Here is an 18,160-nt window from a genome sequence, read left to right as displayed (position 1 = left end):
ATATAAATTCTTAAGTTCATTTTTAACAAAGCAACCACGCAAAACAAGTTTCCTATTAATAAGGAGCAGGTGTGCAACGTACACTTACATCCAAATTTTCATTTTAACTGTAGAATATTGCGTTTGCTTTCTCAGTTTAGTTCTCAGATATCTTCTTTCAGACGTTCCTCTCTAAAAATGCCTACCAACAGAACCGAGTTATACTTGATGCATTGTCTATGTTATTCTTCCACGATTTAAGCAGCAGAAAATCAACAGGTTCGTTGCTTTAACCAAAGATTTGAAACCCAAAACTATAAAGCTGGCATCAAAGGCTGCACCATCACAAATAAATTCTCAGACCCTGAAATTTCCACTTCAACCAAGAGTTCAACATTATGGTAAATTACAAGCGAATAAAATTGATCAAATCACCACACGCCTTCCCATGAATTCTTGTATAATAAAATGCACCTATACAATTTAGAAGTAGAAATCTTTCCATCATAAGCAGCTTGGAGAGCACCAGCATCAGAGCAACAAGGATACACAGATACATCATTGTGCGAGTGGATAAGATTATGCCGGCTTGTTCTTGGGAGGAGAGTAGGCTTCAAGATTGAGATCCCCAACACCTTTGGGTGGACCAATGCTACATCGAGCAGTATTATGTGTTGCAATAGCATCCTTTATTTTCTGAAACTGTAAATTATTTAGAGAGCTTAGTCCAATAAATACGTCAACAGACAAAAATACCACGGTGTGTGCATGTAATGAAGATAAGGGGAGATCACTAGCTTGTCACTTTTACTAAATGCTCTTTAGACTTCAAACTTCCAACACTATGAATCGAGCAAGTGCTGGAAGCCTGCAAAATAAGCAACATGAAAGTGAATTTCTCTAGCTATCTTGGCACACAAGAGCACTTAGACTTCCAGTATCAATGGTCTTAAAATCTTTGAGAGAACAAAAATAAAGTTGCCACTTGCCACAAGCTATTATATAGCTCCACAATTCAGAGTAACCCTTCAAGATGCTCTGGCTATATCTCCTTCTAATAATACACCTCTAAATCCCCCATGATGTAGAACAAGGTAGAGGTCATACAAATTTTAGCTAATCTAGTGACTGAGTATTTGATTGGTAATGTCTGCTTAATACCCAGCTCATAACCACCATACACGCACACCATCTATAATGTAGAACAAGGTAGAGGTCATACAAATTTTAGCTAATCTAGTGACTGAGTATTTGACTGGTAATGTCTGCTTAATGCCCAGCTCATAACCACCATACACGCACACCATCTATAATGTAGAACAAGGTAGAGGTCATACAAATTTCAGATCTGATGGTGGGTTTTATGAGGTGTTAAAAAGGAGGTTTTGGTGATAAATGATAGGGTAGAGATGGAGAAGCTAGTAGCCAGCTTGCTGTCCACTAAAGAATGAGCAAGATATTTTCTATTACAGTAAAAAGCAATGAGATAGATCACTTAGAACAGGCAATAAGTGAGAAGGGAAAAAAGAGAAATTACTGGGGACAACCAGAATTCGTTAAACCAAACTTTATTGCATTATCAACTCTTCTGAATTGCAATGACTTTGTTCATAGACTCACCATGAGAACTCAGATGCCCTTTCGCAGACTCTAATTTGGACTAGGAAATTTACCAAAAACAACATCTAGTTGCTTAAGAACCAAGAAAAATTCATTCCATAAGGACACTCGAATAAGGATTCTAACTCCTAAAAAACTCCAATAACACTTTATTAACTAAAACCAACTTAATGTAGAAAATCAGAAATAACTACAAACAGTAAATCACACATTTAATATAAATAGCAATTGTAAATGTAAGGATTAATATAAAAAAGCCATGCCCAAAAGTTACCATAAATAGTGATTTCAATTTGCTAAAGAACTAATTTCTAGAAGACTTAAGACACCTATAACTAGAAAATAAATTTAAAAAGCCAAAAATACCAATATCCTTATCACCCAAAAATTCTGTAACTGGTGTAAGAAATGAATAACTAATATATTTCTCCATGGATTCCTTCCTTGCTTCTGTAATCTGTATCCACGATTCCACATCAACCTATCTCCATCCCTAAATATGCCATTTAGGGTAGTTATTTACAATTTTAAGGGTGGTGAATTAGGGACATAACTTCCAATAGATTGGGATTAATGGATTAGATTTAGCATAGACACCCTTAATGACTGCACAAAGTGAGGCAAGACAATGTTAAATAAAATATGAAAAAAAAAACTGTTAATAGAAAAAGAGAATAAGTAAATAGGAGAAAAGACAAATATACTTGAAATCTGCATGGAATAGCAATCTAAGAATAGCAAACATCATATATAACTTGAAGCTGACCCTAACCCAATTAGAGAGGGACACACCAAACCTTTCCCATTAGAGAAGGACAACTTAAATGATAAACCTGATTAATTAACATCCCTACTAATAAACAGGGAACCCTCCTAACTGATGGGAAAAAAAGGCGTTTTGAATAAACTGCTACATAATTTCTCTCTGTTACTATACATAGGGGTATCTTTTTTTGTCTTTCCACCAGAAGTTTACCCTATTACCAAAACAGGTTTCTTAAGTTATTCCCAATTTTCATTATAAAAAGAAAAATTTCCCATAAAACAGGGTTATCTTTTGCCTAATGGCAATGGTTCAATAGAGTTAATTATTGAAATTTGCCACACGAGGAGAAAGTTGGCAAACAGATGGAGCCCCTCCAGGCCACCACCTAGCCTCTATATGTAATATAATATTCTTCATCTCTATTCCTTAATTAGATATGCTAAAGATGAGATGCAGTAAGATCATTATACACTAAAACCAGCCGAGTGTTATAGGGGCCACAATATGGTCTTGTTCTATAGAGCAAAATATTTAGCAATCAATAAAATGAATGTATTGGAGATGATAAAGAAGTGGAGAAGGATTAGTGGAAGGTTTGAACGCACAAAAGTACAAATGATTCATGAATGTAGTGAAGTGAAACAGGAAGTAGCACCAAGTGGGGCAGGACAAGGGAAAGTAGACTATAAGCTTTGGTCATTTTAAGTAAAACCAGGAGACATGATGGTGAAAATTAATGGCTTGGGAAAATTCAAAAGAGAAGGCCAAAATGAACCTTGGATGAGGCAGTGAGAGAAATTTTGAAAGATATGACCTCAAATGAAGGTAAATGGAGGACAGTGGGAAAAAAAGGGGTGTGCATAGTTGTAAGCTATATGCATTATATCACATCTTTAATTGCATATTGCAGTCTATGTTGGCATAGCATCCTTGTAGAATATCTAGCACATGAATGAATTGCCACATTTAATATATATATATATACTAGCGAGCCCAGGTAAACTAAGTACCTTTGCAAGTGAACATGAAAATGATTCCAACTGCCCATCTGCACCACGATAGAAGTGGAAATAAGGAAGAACCTTCACATTCAAGCTTTTACACATAGGTTTGTTTTCATCAAAATTCACTTTTAGGAATAAAATGTCTGGATGTTCTTCAGCAGTCTTGCATAGCTGGAAAATAAAATCATAGTCAGGTAAAACAGATAAAATTACCCAACAGCACTATAAATAATTTTTCCCGAGAAAAACACCATAAAACAATTTTAGGAAGGACCAAAGAAATCAATTAGCAACAGCAGATAGAGACATGTGATGACCATTCAAAATGTACTATTAAGAAGTGCAAAAATAAATATGATCTGAAATAATTGGGATGAAGGTTAAATCAACTTATCTGGTGGGAGAATAACATTAACAAATCAAAAACTCTATAATCAGAACCTCATCAAGACCCAAGCTTCATTTATTTTGAGGTCACAACAAAGCTTAAATTATTAGTTATGAAGATCAGGACCTCCATTAAATAAATGAAACTGGTTCATTTACCTTTTGGAAGATAAGGGAACATGCATAAACAGGCTTACCTAATCAGTTAAAACCAACCCCCAAGTAAATTTCAAAGGCTAACCATTACAGATTTCATTCTAGTGTGCCCTGGATAGCAAAAGATTTGGTGTATACCAGAAAACCAATTATGTCATTGTGATTACTAGAAAGAACTTCCTAGATATTAAAACTTCCACAGCCACAAGAAACCAATTATCCTTTCTAGCTCTCTTCCAATATTCACTGTACCGTAAGTAACTTTTATGCAAGCAGCAAGCCATACACTCTGTTCGTTGTTAGGTTGCAAGTATAAAGCTAATATATGAAATGCTTATAGTGGATTCAGGGTTGTAAGATGCAGAGCCTATTTAGGATAACATTCACAGATTAATTATAATTATGCCTAGAAATAAAATATCAGTTAGTTTCTACTTTCTAGCATGAACTAACTATGGGTTGCTTTCAGAGAAAAAACAAAGTAAATAACCTTGGGAAACAATGCCCGGCAAGAAGCACACCAACTGCCATAAAATTCAACAATAACCAGTTTATCTCCAGCTTCACTTAAAGCACTCAAAAATTCTTGTGTAGAATGAATGTCAATCATATTTGGTCCTGCATTTTTTTCCCACCATTTTGGCTGATCAGTTTCAGTAACTGTTGCCTGTACCTGAAGCAAAACCCCAAGAATAGAAGCATCAGAAAAGCTTTGTTGTGAAGTTATAAGCTTATTCTCTGTTATATCAAAGAAATTAACAGAAGAAAGTTCCAAAAGAAATTGAAGAAAGCAACAGTAAGAACGAGACATAATGAAACTGAAGTGTGGAGAAGAAAAATCTTTAACTATCCTCAACAGGGAAAACAAGGCAGAAACCACGAGAATGACAAAACTTTAAAGTTTAGTTCTACAGAAGAAGACCCAAAATAAAACTTTAAGAACGAGAAGAAAGGACACCTGGCACCAATTGAGAAAACTTTAAGCAAATATTAAACTGTTTGGAATAAGATATACATACAAGTTAAAATATGATTACCATATAACAGGAACACAAAGTTCAGAAACACAAACACCTGATAAATTGGACTTAGTGGTGCTATGTAAGTTGCTGAATGAACAGAGACATAATGAACTAAAATAAATCACTTTTTTTCATGTAAAAACAAAACACCTATAAAAGAGATGGCGATCAAAAACAATTTCGTAAAATAACTTAAATGTACCAAACAATGAACGAAGCAGATACAAGTTACAGGAGAATTCCATGAAGAGAAATGATAGTTTTGACAGGTGACCATTCAAGAATCCAGTGAGGTTTCCGTTAGAGGAAAAACTAATGCACGAAGTCCATAAAACACCAAGAGATGGGTACGAAATATTCTCCTCAAATTAACGAGAAAGGGTAAATTCGAAAAACAAAAGGTAAGAAAACATAATTATAGCATCAAGTACATTAAAAATTGATTATTAGATATGGGTAATCAAGCGCCTACTCTAATTTCCAAACAAAGACGTCCAAATAACAGTAGAAACAGCAGAAGCAAGCAAATTAGTTAAGGTTACATTAAAACAGCAGAAGAAACGAAGAACAATTGCAGAACAGAGAAGGTTTGAAACAAAGAACAGGTTACCTTTGAAGAAATCAATCGTCTTGGATGCCTAAAGAAAAGGGGAGCGGCGGTACCAACAAAAGAATCTGCTACTGAACAAATCCTACTATCTAAATTTTGCTTTGGTTGGAACCCAAGTTGGAAAGAGGTGAAAGACGATGGAGAAGATAATATCAGGGGAAAAGGAGAAGGAGAAGGAAAGCGGTGTATATGATAAGGCAAACGAAGAACATCCGCCATTGGAGAGGAGGGAAAGAAAAGAGCCTTACCTCACCAGGCACAACTTAATCCTTCCCCTCCGATTCACAAGTGCAGTGCAGGACAGGCCCATGTGAATCGGGAAGCGCTCTTTCTCTCCCTCTCTCTCTCTCCTCCATTCCAAGAGTCCAAGTGTCTATGGTCTCTCGCGTGTGGACGATGTACGTCGTCTGATCCTGAATCTTGAATCCTGATCGTGGAAACTCAAGGATTTCCACAATCCACATTTTATTTCTATTTAATTTTATTTTTCCGCTTTTTCTTTTTTTTTTTTTTTCATGGTTTCACCGACCAAAAAGCTAAGTTGTGGAGGATCTGCCGGGATCGAACGTGTGACCTCCCTGAAATTTAGCTTTAGGGGAAGGTTTGGCCGTTAGAGGTTCGGCTCGGAGGACTCACGTCTCACGGTCACGGTCATGGTGACCACTGTCACCACCCAATTGGAGTCTGGAGGCGTAGACAGTTGGCCTAGCAAAAGCACTGGGACAGGCCAGATGGACCGGATCCATCGACCACAACGACGAATGCAATACTTTTGGGTGATTGAATCGAACGAGCCCGAGCCTGGGACCACTACATGAAACTGGGGTCTACAGCATATTAGATCAGGGATCAATACATAACTGAGTATGTGGCAAATAGCATTTAGCAATGCAAATATCCCATTTGAGTTCTTAAAATCTGAACCGATTCTTGAACCGGATTGCTCTATATTCTAATTCAACCCCTTGGACTTAGAATCATGAGATTGATTGGATTGGGCTTTGGGCCCGGATCACCGACGCTGATGATCTTTGATCCGGTGCCACATGTTTGGAAGATTTCCTGATTGTTCTGTAAATCATCATGGCTATGATCTATGGTCCAGACTCGAAACAGTTGGTCTCAACTCTGAAGGCACACCACCTATTGTCAACCTTCCCTGTTATAATCTAATGGGTTTCGTATAAAGTACGGTTTTGAGTATGGTTTTTAAAAATGACCCGGTGATCGAATCGGTGAGATCCGGAACAGTTCATTTTGATAAAAAAAATAAAAAATAAAAAAGTGGTTAAAACCGTTCAAACGGTTAATCGTTCGAGTCAATAGTTTGTTGATCAAGATCAACGGCAAATTTTCAGTTGGAAAAAACCGAAACTGATCACCTAATTGGCTCCTGGTTTTTCTGGTCTAACCGTCTTAGTCCAATCTCATTTTGAAAACAATGATTTTGAGTATTGGTTTTTGATCTGAGAGACCCTATATATCAATATGATTTTATATTAAACTTATATGCTTTTAATTTTAATTAAAAGGCTGCTATATTAAATTTATATGGGGTTATTTCATCTGGTTTTGGAGGAGCGGTTTATTAGTCATCTCTTTCGTCCCTTCCGTCAGATTTCGAGTTTACTGTTGTTGATTGCCACTGGATGGGTTTGAGTTTGGCAATCAATTCTCTCCTTTAACCCTTTGTTGGTTTAGGGTTGGGATGCTTTATTCAGGAGTTTCTTGTCAAGTTAATCTCTATTGGAGGTTTGGAATTGGGATTTGCATCCTCCCGTAAATAATAATACAGAACTACGGGAGATATTCTTAATACACGGTGAGATGTATCTGTAGCCCTGTGTGAAGAGCAGATTTGACCTCGGAAGTTTGACCCTTCTTTTTGGCATTTTATGGATTTGTGCTACAAAAGTACTCACAATTCTGAATTTATTTTTGTTTTCTTTTTGTCAAATTGATAATCTGATTTTTTTTTTCTTTTTTGTCAATTCATTGGACAATTCTGACTGATGCTGATTGTAATATCTTGTATTCTGAGCAATTTTTTAATTGAAATCTGTCACATGAGATCACATCTCCGGCCCACAGCACATCCCCATCTGATATTTTCATTGGGAGAGATTCCTGATACACGACGAGGATGTGCTGTGGGGCGAAGATGTGAACTCCTGTTACATGTGACTTCAAATAAAATAATTAAATTATAATACAAAAGTTAATATAATCTATGATACTGGAAAAACATGATATTAAAAGAGTTTTGACCAATCAAAACAATCTTATGAATTTTGATGAAGACAACCCCAAACCTAATTCATCACCTCTTTTTTGATAGTGATTGATTGACTGTAAATTTTTACTAGTATCATGTCTTTCTGATATCATAATCAAACCCTTTACAATAAAACATGCAGGAAATAAATATCTTGCAAGTTAGATTCATTTGATTTGTGTTTTCTTCCTCCTTCCCGGCTTTAATGTATAAATTATAAGTTTATATTAAGGAAATCTCCATTCGACATTAGAGACGGCAATGGGTGAGGTATCCGCAAAAATTGTTCTTAGGAATCCATTCCTAAGAGAACCCGTTAAACCCGTCATGAGTATAGCTTATTATTGATATATTTTTTCGATAAGATGTATTTATTTATACAAGAAATATCCTATTATTGATATCACTTTTTGAATTTGGATTTCAAATTCAATTACCTTAATTAAACTCATCATAATTGACTCTATAACAAACCTTCTTTAACATACCACTTATAACATTCATTAATTATTTATATCCCAAAATTAACTAAATTAATTATATCCAAATCTATTTAAAATCAATCTTATATATAACTAATATGTTGTTATAAGGATTTAAACCCAAGTTGGTTACTTGGAACACAAGTATTCTAACCATACCTTGCTAACTTGCTATACTAGTATTGATAAGCAACGTATTGAAGCACAAAAACAAAATTCATTCAGCTCTGAATGTTTTTGCCTCTATAATCACAATTATCCATTTAAAAAATATTTTTGTGATCAATTTCATAAGAGAATTTGGAAACAACCTTTGGTATGTGTTGGATAAGGCTGCGTACATATCTGTCCATACCTAAACCGCATATTGGCGGGAGCCTTGTACACTGGGATGCCCTTTTAGTTTATTTTAAATTTTATAACATTTTACGTGATCATTAATGAGATTATATATAAATCATATATTTAAATTTATATGGCATCTCCCATCACACAAGTAAAATGCGATGTCCCTCTTAAGTAGAAATTGTGGTAAGACATTGCTAAAGATGCCTATAATGGGATACAAGGGGCAAGGGTTTGAATCCTCTTTCAACCCTTTTTTACTATGTAAATAATTCCTTATAAAATATATTTAAACAGGTATCAAGAGAAGAGACCCACCTTAAATATAATTAGGTTTGGGTACCAAGTACCCTAAGGTCAAATCTCAAACCCTAGGGTTTTGAACAATGGATCATACTAGGGTCAGGTACTCAAAAATTCCCATAAAATTGTCATCCCAACCAAAGGAAAATAGCACCAAAAGAAATGTTCACTTAATTTTATTTCCTTGAATTTGCCCCATCTATTCATCAGTTTCCACGGTTTTAGGAATACATTTCTTACTTCCATCTTTCTTTACATTCAAATGAAAATTTCTTTGCTCCAAAAGCCTCAGAGGAGAGATTCATTGTACTTTCATTTGGATTGTATCAGGATTGACCTGCTAAATTGGAAATGGACTTGGGAAATTGAATTTCTTCTTACAGAAAATTTTCGAGCTACTAATTTACCATCTCTACCAGGACCACTACCCCTCTCCTCCCCACCATCCAGGAAAAAAACTCCAAAAGAGACCATCCCTCTTGAATTCCTTCTTTTAACCATCTATTAATCTAAAAGATGAACAGAATTCAAGGGGATAGAGCCCACTTCTAGGCCCAAAATTTCACCAATCTTTACCAGCATTAACTCCACAATCTATTAGCAGTCTAATAATTCCACCCATGCAGAGCATAAACCCTTTCCTAATGACCTATTCCCCATTTGCATGCATCAGCCTAGCTTTAAACTTACCTACAATTTGGTCAAACCTGTAAATTTCTTAACCTACATTCAACCCCACCTAAAGAATAAGTTGTTTATGCATGATTCAATGAGAACACTTTCTTTGTTGCTCCAACATTATATATATTTTTAATTAAACTGAATAACAATTAACACAAAGGCCTAATTATTTGCAAGGTCTGTCCTTACTCTTGCACCCCTTACCATATCTCAAAACAAGCAAGTTGGGTTGAGTTGGGGAGACTTTCAGTCCAGATTTTGGCAACATTACCAGGAGAGGCTATTTTGATTTTTGACCAGGCAGTCAGCAACATGGTTTGCCACCCTGTACTTATATGCATATTAAGTTACCAAAAGAATGTAGTTTAGACAGGCAATTATCCTTAAAATCATCCAAAGAAGCATATGAAATCATTTAATGTGTGTGCTTTCAGATGTGTGTAGGGTGTGAGGGCATGTTATTTCTCTCTCTGTTTGGGTTATGGGAAACTATAATATGGCTCAAGAGGCTAGAGATAGATGGGAAAAGGAAATGAAGATCTTATGAAACCCAAGTATTCAGTCCACTTTAAATGAATTGCTTATGGAAACAGCATGCAACCATTCAAAAATCCATACCAGTCGCTCATCCCGTTCCAACTTTCAAGGTAGTTCAAGCGGAAGCCTGCATGATTCAAGCAAGAAGAAAAAACTTGGACCAATCGTGACTACAATTTTCAGTCATGCATCTCAAATTTAAAATTGCATAAAGAAGTCAAGGAAGCAATGAGATATGCAAGTCCAAGCCTAACCAGAGGAGCATTCCATTCATAATCCTTAAGCAGAGATCATTTTACATAATTCCAACTACGAATCTAGGTCCCTTCCTAGCATGTCCACCACAAACTACAGTTAAAAGTGAAGTTGGGCAGATGATAGGTGTAGGGTTGTTAACAGTAACTACCCACAAATAACAACAGATCTTGTAGAAGGTGGAACTACTTACTATCTTCCTTCTGCAATGCCTAATCTTATTTCCACAATCGTATGACAAAATTAGCCAGAAATTTGCATAAACATGGAAACCCATCCTGTCGCAGCTGACATCTCCATGAATGCAGACAGAATTGATTTCAGGAGCTGGGCAAGATGATAGAGTTTGGAAATGATGCTGTACCGTTATTAGGAGCTCCCTGTACCTTAAGAATGGAAGTGACCAAATTGTATATCTGAACATTCTCAAACGACGGGACCTTGCGACCTCTTTCAAACTGAGGGCCATGGGCGATGAATATGGTTCTCATCGAGAAGAATGCATTATCATAACCATGTGCTCCTCCACATTCTTTCCTGTTCGATCTTGTCTGCTCTACCGTAAACCCTTCTGCAACCAGTCCTATTATGGGTGGGATTCGATCGTTCTCCGCGTAATGGAGTCGTTCAGGCAGCTCCTCCTTGAGAAATACCTTGAGTCTCATTCCATTCTCAACCTCGCCCGAACTCAAAGCTTCCGTCATCTTGGCAACGACATCCGAAGGAGAAACGCCGGCAGGAGGCCGAATTGAAAGCAAAGGACTGTAAGAATGGACCCAGTCTTTTGGAATTTCAATCCAAGGGGCCAAATCATCAAGAAAGATGAGCTTTTTATCACAAGTACCGACCATCCCATGATCTCCCACCAAAAGTATGGTGACATCCTCGAAAACGCCTCTCTTTTCTAGGCCTTGGATCAACCTTCCGATCATTTTATCAATATTGGCAACGGCTTCTGTGATCTCCGGATCATCAGGTCCAACTTGGTGTCCCTGATGATCTGGGTCCTCAAAATATAGAGTCATAAACACAGGAATCTCACTAATAGGAAGATCAAAGTACTTTAGAATTGTATCAACTCGTTCTTCGAACGGCACAGAACCATTATAGTGTTGGCAGAAATTCACAGGGCAATTCCAAGAACCTTTAGGTACCTCAGAACCGGGCCAGAAGTAGGTGGCAGCCTTGAGTCCATGATTGGCGACGGTCTCCCACAGCGGTTCACCCAACCACCATTTGGGTTCGTGGCTCGACATGGTGAATTTGTCGCCGGTGATAGGGTCGTAGAAATAGTTGTTGACGATGCCATGGTAGGCGGGGTAGAGTCCCGTGACGATCGAGTAATGGTTGGGGAATGTAAGCGTTGGGAAGACGGGGATGAGACCCGTCTGGGCTTCGGTGCCGTTGGCGATCAGACGACCGATGTTGGGAGTGGGGGTCTTGAATTGATACCCGAATCGGAACCCATCGGAGGAAATTAGGAGAACGACGGGCCGATCGAGTTTGGTGAGGGGGCGAGCAGTTGACTCTACGTTAAGCGATGTTTGGGAAGAGTTAGAAGAGAAGGAGGAAGCGGAGGAGAAGAAGAGGAAGGCAAATGCACCGGAAGCAGCGAGAGCGATGCAGGTTATGAGGAGGAGGGAAACGAAGAGGATGGTTGTGGTTGTTTTTGGAGAAGTGGAATCAGTTTTGGAGAGGAGAGCTGTTGATGGGTTTGGAGGGTCTTCCTCAGATGATGATGCTAGGGATGTAGGTTTCAATGGGCCTAAGATGGATAGAGAAGAAGAATCCATTGAAGAGAGAGAGAGAGAGAGAGAGAGAGAGAGAGAGAGATTGGAGAAGCAGTAGCTTCAATCGTGTAGAGTCTCAGAGAGAGAGAGAGAGAGAAAAGCAGCGCTGTTTGACGGTAAGGTAGATTCTCCCTACTCTTTAAAAGCATTCCACTTATCCCCCCGAAAAAAAAAAATTCTGTAAAAGCAAACGTAGACTAAATTGGTAAAACACTAAACCCGGATGAGGACAGACCAGGTACACATGAGGATGAGGCCCACTAACCGGGTAGGAATTTGCTGCCAACACAGCTAGCATAGCAATATTGGGAGCGGATCTGAATCACTAGCCACACCCAATGTTAATGTTTTAACTTTTAACTTCAAAACTAGCGGGGTGGAGGGGTGGAGGGGTAATGAGTGTAGAAAAATAAATCTTAAAACTATGTTGTCACAGTAAATTAAACCACAAGAAGTATGTTCTGGAAATAGTGAGCAATAAATTGTGGATTACAAAAATACGTTTTTGAAAGAAATTAATTAAATATTTGGAAATGGTGTAATAAGCAATGCCCATATGAATTTAAAGAGTGAAACATTAAGTTGTAAGGTTTCGACTCATATGCTTCTTACAAAATAAAAAAAAAAAAAAGACAACTCGTTCTTTACAAAAACATGGTGAGCTATTTGAATCGCTTTGTATAGCAGACATGCTCTTCAATGGACAGGATTAATGGTATGTGATTAAAGGGCAGGATAGGGATTCAAACTACCTACGACAACAGAAAGAAATGGCATTTGATAAAAAATTATAGATTCTCACAACTAATAACCAACTTTCCCAATTTTTATTTCTTTGAAAAATCTATAGGTAATTTTATTTCATTTTGGGAGGAAGAGGACTCAAAAGGTTCATTGGTGTTCATTTGGCTATTCTCTTTTGACTGGAAATTCTCAGACAATTACCATACCATGTGGTCATTGGGCAAAACATCAGTCCCAACAAGATTACATACAGGGTGAGCTTAATTATCACTATCTTGAAAATTTAATTTCCCTGCTTGATGAAGATGATCATGATGAATCACATAAAGTTGGAATGACTAATCAAGGAAATGAAAAAAAAAAAATAAAGAAGCAAGTATTAACCCTAAAAAGGAAAACTAAACAGCAGTCATAATTGCACTTTGAAAGTTGCAATGACTCATTACGACAAAAGTAGACGAATATACCTAATTAAAACAAGAAGACTCAAAATTTAACAAGAAAACAACATGTAAAAAGCAGGAAAATCTTTTTAATTAGTTGAATGCACCATTGATCCATCTAAAAGAAGTCTACAAGAACATACATAATTACAGCAAGTGCGGAAGAACATACATAATTATAGCAATTGTAGAAGAATATACTAAATTCAGATATTACAAAATAAATTCAAAAAAGTGAACAAATAAACAATTTGTAAATGACGATCAATGAGGTCCATGCTATACAGTACTGCTGGATTGCAGTTTGGAGGTCGTTGTCAAGGCGTCTGAACCAAAAAACAAGGATAGTTGGTTGGTTTCAAGGGCTAATGAATACTTAACAACAGAAATCCATCGGTTCACTGGGGAGTCAATAAATTAAGTAAATCAAATTAAAAATTGATTGACTGGGCTAAGTCAAGGGATTGATGATCGAGCTGAGACTGACCAACTTGAGTTGCATAATAAGATAATTAGAGAGTAGCAGAAGAATGGTGAGCGTGGGGTCAGAGCATTGCATTGCATTAGGGACAAAGAGTAGATGGTAGAGACCCACGAATAGTAAAGAGAGAGCAAATGGAATTTATCGGTAATCGTTGTTGTAGTGATTTGAAGTTGTTGCAGAAATTTGAAACTGGAAATTGTAAGAAAATGGAGGGTTGAGTTGTGCTACTTGGTCACTCTCCTTAAAACCGTATTTTCCCCCTATGGTGCAGCCGGGTGATCGCAAACCGGTCGCCAAGATAAAACAGCCCACAGGCCACTGGTAGGCGTGCACTTGCTTATCGGACCTCTATGAACCACTGAAGATTGATGCTCAGATTTCTCAGAGAAAAGAAAGTCAAAAATGGTGTATCTTATTGACTGGGTCGGCCAACACTCCTTTTATAGAGTGCTCTCAAACCCGAATGGACACAGATGTGTCCTTTCAGACAGGAGCCTCTTCAGAATAGTGCACCTATTCGAAAAGGCACAAGGAGGAAGAAGAGACACGAAAAAAAGGAAAACAATTTATTTAAAAATTAAATTTGAATTTGAAGAGACACGTTTTAAAAATTGAAAAGGTGTAATTTGGATAAAATAAATGATTTAGTGGATCGTGCGTACACATACACGTACACGCCCTGACCCGGCCCCGGCCCAACTCGATTCAGAACAGTGCACCTATTCGAAGAGGCACAAGGAGGAAGAAGATACACGAAAAAAAAAACAATTTATTAAAAAATTAAATTTGAATTTAAATAGACACATTTTAAAAATTGAAAAGGTGTAATTTGGATAAAACAAATGATTTAGTGCATCGCGCGTACACGTACATGCCCCGTCATTCAATGAAGGAAATGACAAAAATAACAGAGGGAGGAGAGAGATTCTTGTAAATTTGAATCTCCCTCCAACAATCCCCCACAAGATTCAAAATTACAAGAAGATCGAACAATCTGAGCATCATAGTGAGAAAAGTATTCATGGTGATGTCTTTGGGACTTCAATCAACACTTATGTATGATAGGTTATGTTACAGAGTACGAGTGGAGTCAGACTCCTTCAACCTTTCCTCCTTATCGTAACTAGCTAACCGACCAACCAACTCAACTCACAAGTTCTTTAGTGGTTCTTTTGTTTCGGAACATTTCGGCCTTGTTCCCCTCTTGGAATCATGAGTGTTTTTGAGAGTCAGCCTTAGATCTCTCTTAAAAGCGGCCATACTTCACACTCACTTATGTCAGTTATTAGTGTGCACTGCTCACACTACTCCTAACTGATTAAGAGCCTCATGCTCAACCTCCTCAATCTGCAATGAGCACTATCTTACCTCGACATCTGAAATATATATATATATACACACACACACACACACACACACACACATAAGAGTATATAATTTTTTATATTTTAATTTTTAAATTATTAATATTTTTATGCTTTATATACTATTTTTAATCATTTTTTTACAATTCAAAAATAATAATAATTAATTTGAGTTAAATAAATAGTCAAATATCTCATAAATAACAGTAGTTTAATCTCCAATAATTATTAAAAATTATAATAAAAATACATAATCATTGACAAAATTATAATAAAAATACAATAAATACAATAATTCTAAAAATACAATAAATGATAAAATTGTATTAGATTAATCTATAAATATTGTAATCTCCAATAATAGTTTAATATCTAATAAATATTAACCAATAAATTATAACGAAAATACATAATTACTAAAAATAAATTATAACAAAAATGCAATAAATCCAATAAGGATAATAAATTAAATTTCAAAAAGTTCAATAACAATAGTTTAATCTCCAATGATTATTGAAATTTTATTATTAAATAAAAAAAAATAAAATAGATTTATATGTAATTATTGAAAATATATTTATCACGAAAATACAATAAATCATTACTAAAAATTAAACAAATATTAATTTTATATATATAAATATGTAATAGATATAGGTAAGATTTTATAACTATTATTAATAAATATTAATTTTTCTGAAATTATTTTATAGAATTATTAATTGATATGAGTGAAACAATGATTTTATTATTAGTACATTAATAATTGCAATTATTATTTATTTTTAATATCTACTAAAAATATTTTTTATCGTTATTACATATTTTTTTTATTTGGAAGCTTCAATACCTCTAAATTATTTAATATATTTCTCATTAGCTCAATAATACTTAAATTTGTAATATATTAAATTATTATTAATTTAAATATTATGTTATAATTATTTTTCTACTTTGAAGAAATTTTTTAAATTTATTACATAATTTCGTTATTTTAATTATTTAAAATATAGTTATGATAATTATTTAGTTATTTAAATATTTAAATAATCTATAAAATATTTAAATTTTTTTGTTATTTGAATTTTATTTATTTAAAGCTATTACATATTATTAAATATTTAAAAAAAACATTTAAATTGATAATCCAGAAAAACATAATTTAAATTGTTAGTACGTAATTTCGTGATATATTTTGTAACAACATAAAATTATTTTTTGTGTTTTTAATAAATATTTTAAAGTTATTTTATAATTTTGTTAGAATATTTAAATAATTCTTAAATTTTTTAATCCAAACTTTCTTTAGATAGATATAGATAAAAAGTATGGGAGAGGATAAATAGGAATTAGAGATAATTTAGAAGATCAATAAGAAGTAGAGATAATTTTGGAGAAATTGGGGTATAGTGGGGGAGTTGGTTTAGGAGTAATTTTAGGAGAAGAGATAATTTAGGTTATTGGGAATGTGCATCTCATTGGTTGTTTCAAAAATGACATGGAATTAAAAATAAATAAATATAATTAAAAAAAGGAGAAAATAGATAAATAGCTTTTCTCAAAGGAGAGACATGCTGACATGGTAGGACCAATTTTAATATATATATATATAAATATATATTTAAAGTTAAAATAATTATGAATAAAGTATAAATAATAATATATAATAAATATGGGAAAATCTATGATATGGGAAAGATATGATATGGAAAGAATTTTAATCAATTAAAACCCACCCATGAATTTTAATAAATAACACCTGATTCGTTATCACATTTATGATTTCAATTTATTGGTCAATTGTTTTTCCAATATCATACCTTTTTCATATCATAGTCAAACCCAATAAATATACATTTTAATAATTGGGGTAAAATACAAAAACCTTTACTGAAGTTTCTGATCATCATAAAATTCTCTCCTGTAGTTTCACTTTAATAAAAATCTCCCTTAAATTTTTAAAAAATTCAACAAAAACCTCCATTTTATCATCGACTCAATCGGAAAATGTTAGCCGATGCATAATTCTTTTTCTAAATATTCATTTTATCCTTTTTGAAAATGGGTACTAAAATAAGTAATCCGTGAAGAATGGATTATGTCAATCAATAATAGTCGCCGGTGAAGAACAATTGTCGTTAAGTCCCTAGGCATTCCTTGATCAGTCTCAGTGCTAAATACCTTTGAGTGTGGAAGATTCCAAATGCTATTAACTGAGAGAATTCTAAAGCTTTGTATTGTAGGACTGATCACTCCAAATGGTTCCTAGTATCGATCAAATTTGTCATTTGGGAATCTAGAGTTTTAAATTTAAAAAAAAAAAAAGAAGCAAAAAATAGAAAATTAACGTCCAAACGAACAACTTCCGAAGTAGAAATAAATTGATCTAAATCCGTATGTATTTCCAGCAACACAAATGCTCATCGTCTTCCCAACAGCAACAAAGACTCCTTCATAGTAAGATTATCTCGCTGTGGTGTAATCCTCCATCATGTTCACGACGCTCCAGAACATCCCACCGAATCTCTGATCAAAAACTAGAGGCAAATCTATACCGTTTTAAGATTGTGGGTGACCAGTAGATCATAGCAGAATTTCCAACGAATACAACCTTCAAGAGAGAAAGACTGGAGGCGGAGAGAGTCCGGGCAAAGTAGGGGTTGTCGGGTATAATCACTGATTTGGGCACTCCCAAGAAGACATACTTGTTATCGAGGACCCATTATAGGCCGTTGATATCGGAGCATGCAGTGGCGTCACAGTCGATGGCGAACTGAAAATGAATTGACATAATGAAGTTTAAATTCAGGGAGATGGAGTGGAGATCAAAAATCAAATTAGTGATGAAGAAGAACAGAAGTTTTAATGTGATTAAAACGACAACCCTTGAGGGTATAGCGTACAATCTATATT

The 18,160-nt window shown here is 35.2% G+C and overlaps 2 protein-coding genes across 2 annotated transcripts; both read right to left on the bottom strand.

Moving 5' to 3' along the window:
- Positions 1-322: 322 nt before the first annotated feature.
- LOC104600745 (thioredoxin-like 2, chloroplastic) lies at positions 323-5,939 on the bottom strand. The gene is made up of 4 exons (XM_010263864.3): positions 5,545-5,939; positions 4,403-4,585; positions 3,376-3,540; positions 323-681 (listed from the first exon to the last, which is right to left on the bottom strand). The coding sequence occupies exons 1-4, from the start codon at positions 5,761-5,763 to the stop codon at positions 559-561; spliced, it is 690 nt and encodes a 229-aa protein (XP_010262166.1). The 5' UTR covers positions 5,764-5,939; the 3' UTR covers positions 323-558.
- A 4,464-nt stretch (positions 5,940-10,403) lies between these two features.
- LOC104600744 (Alkaline-phosphatase-like family protein) lies at positions 10,404-12,383 on the bottom strand. The gene has a single exon (XM_010263862.3). It carries the CDS (start codon positions 12,213-12,215, stop codon positions 10,743-10,745), a length of 1,473 nt encoding a protein of 490 aa, XP_010262164.1. The 5' UTR covers positions 12,216-12,383; the 3' UTR covers positions 10,404-10,742.
- Between the last annotated feature and the right edge of the window lie 5,777 nt (positions 12,384-18,160).

The sequence above is a fragment of the Nelumbo nucifera genome, chromosome 8 (assembly GCF_055504915.1).
Source record: "Nelumbo nucifera cultivar China Antique chromosome 8, China Antique-T2T, whole genome shotgun sequence".
Taxonomy (NCBI): Eukaryota; Viridiplantae; Streptophyta; class Magnoliopsida; order Proteales; family Nelumbonaceae; genus Nelumbo; species Nelumbo nucifera.
Note: the sequence above shows the minus strand (reverse complement) of the source record. Positions and strands in the feature narration are given on the sequence as shown.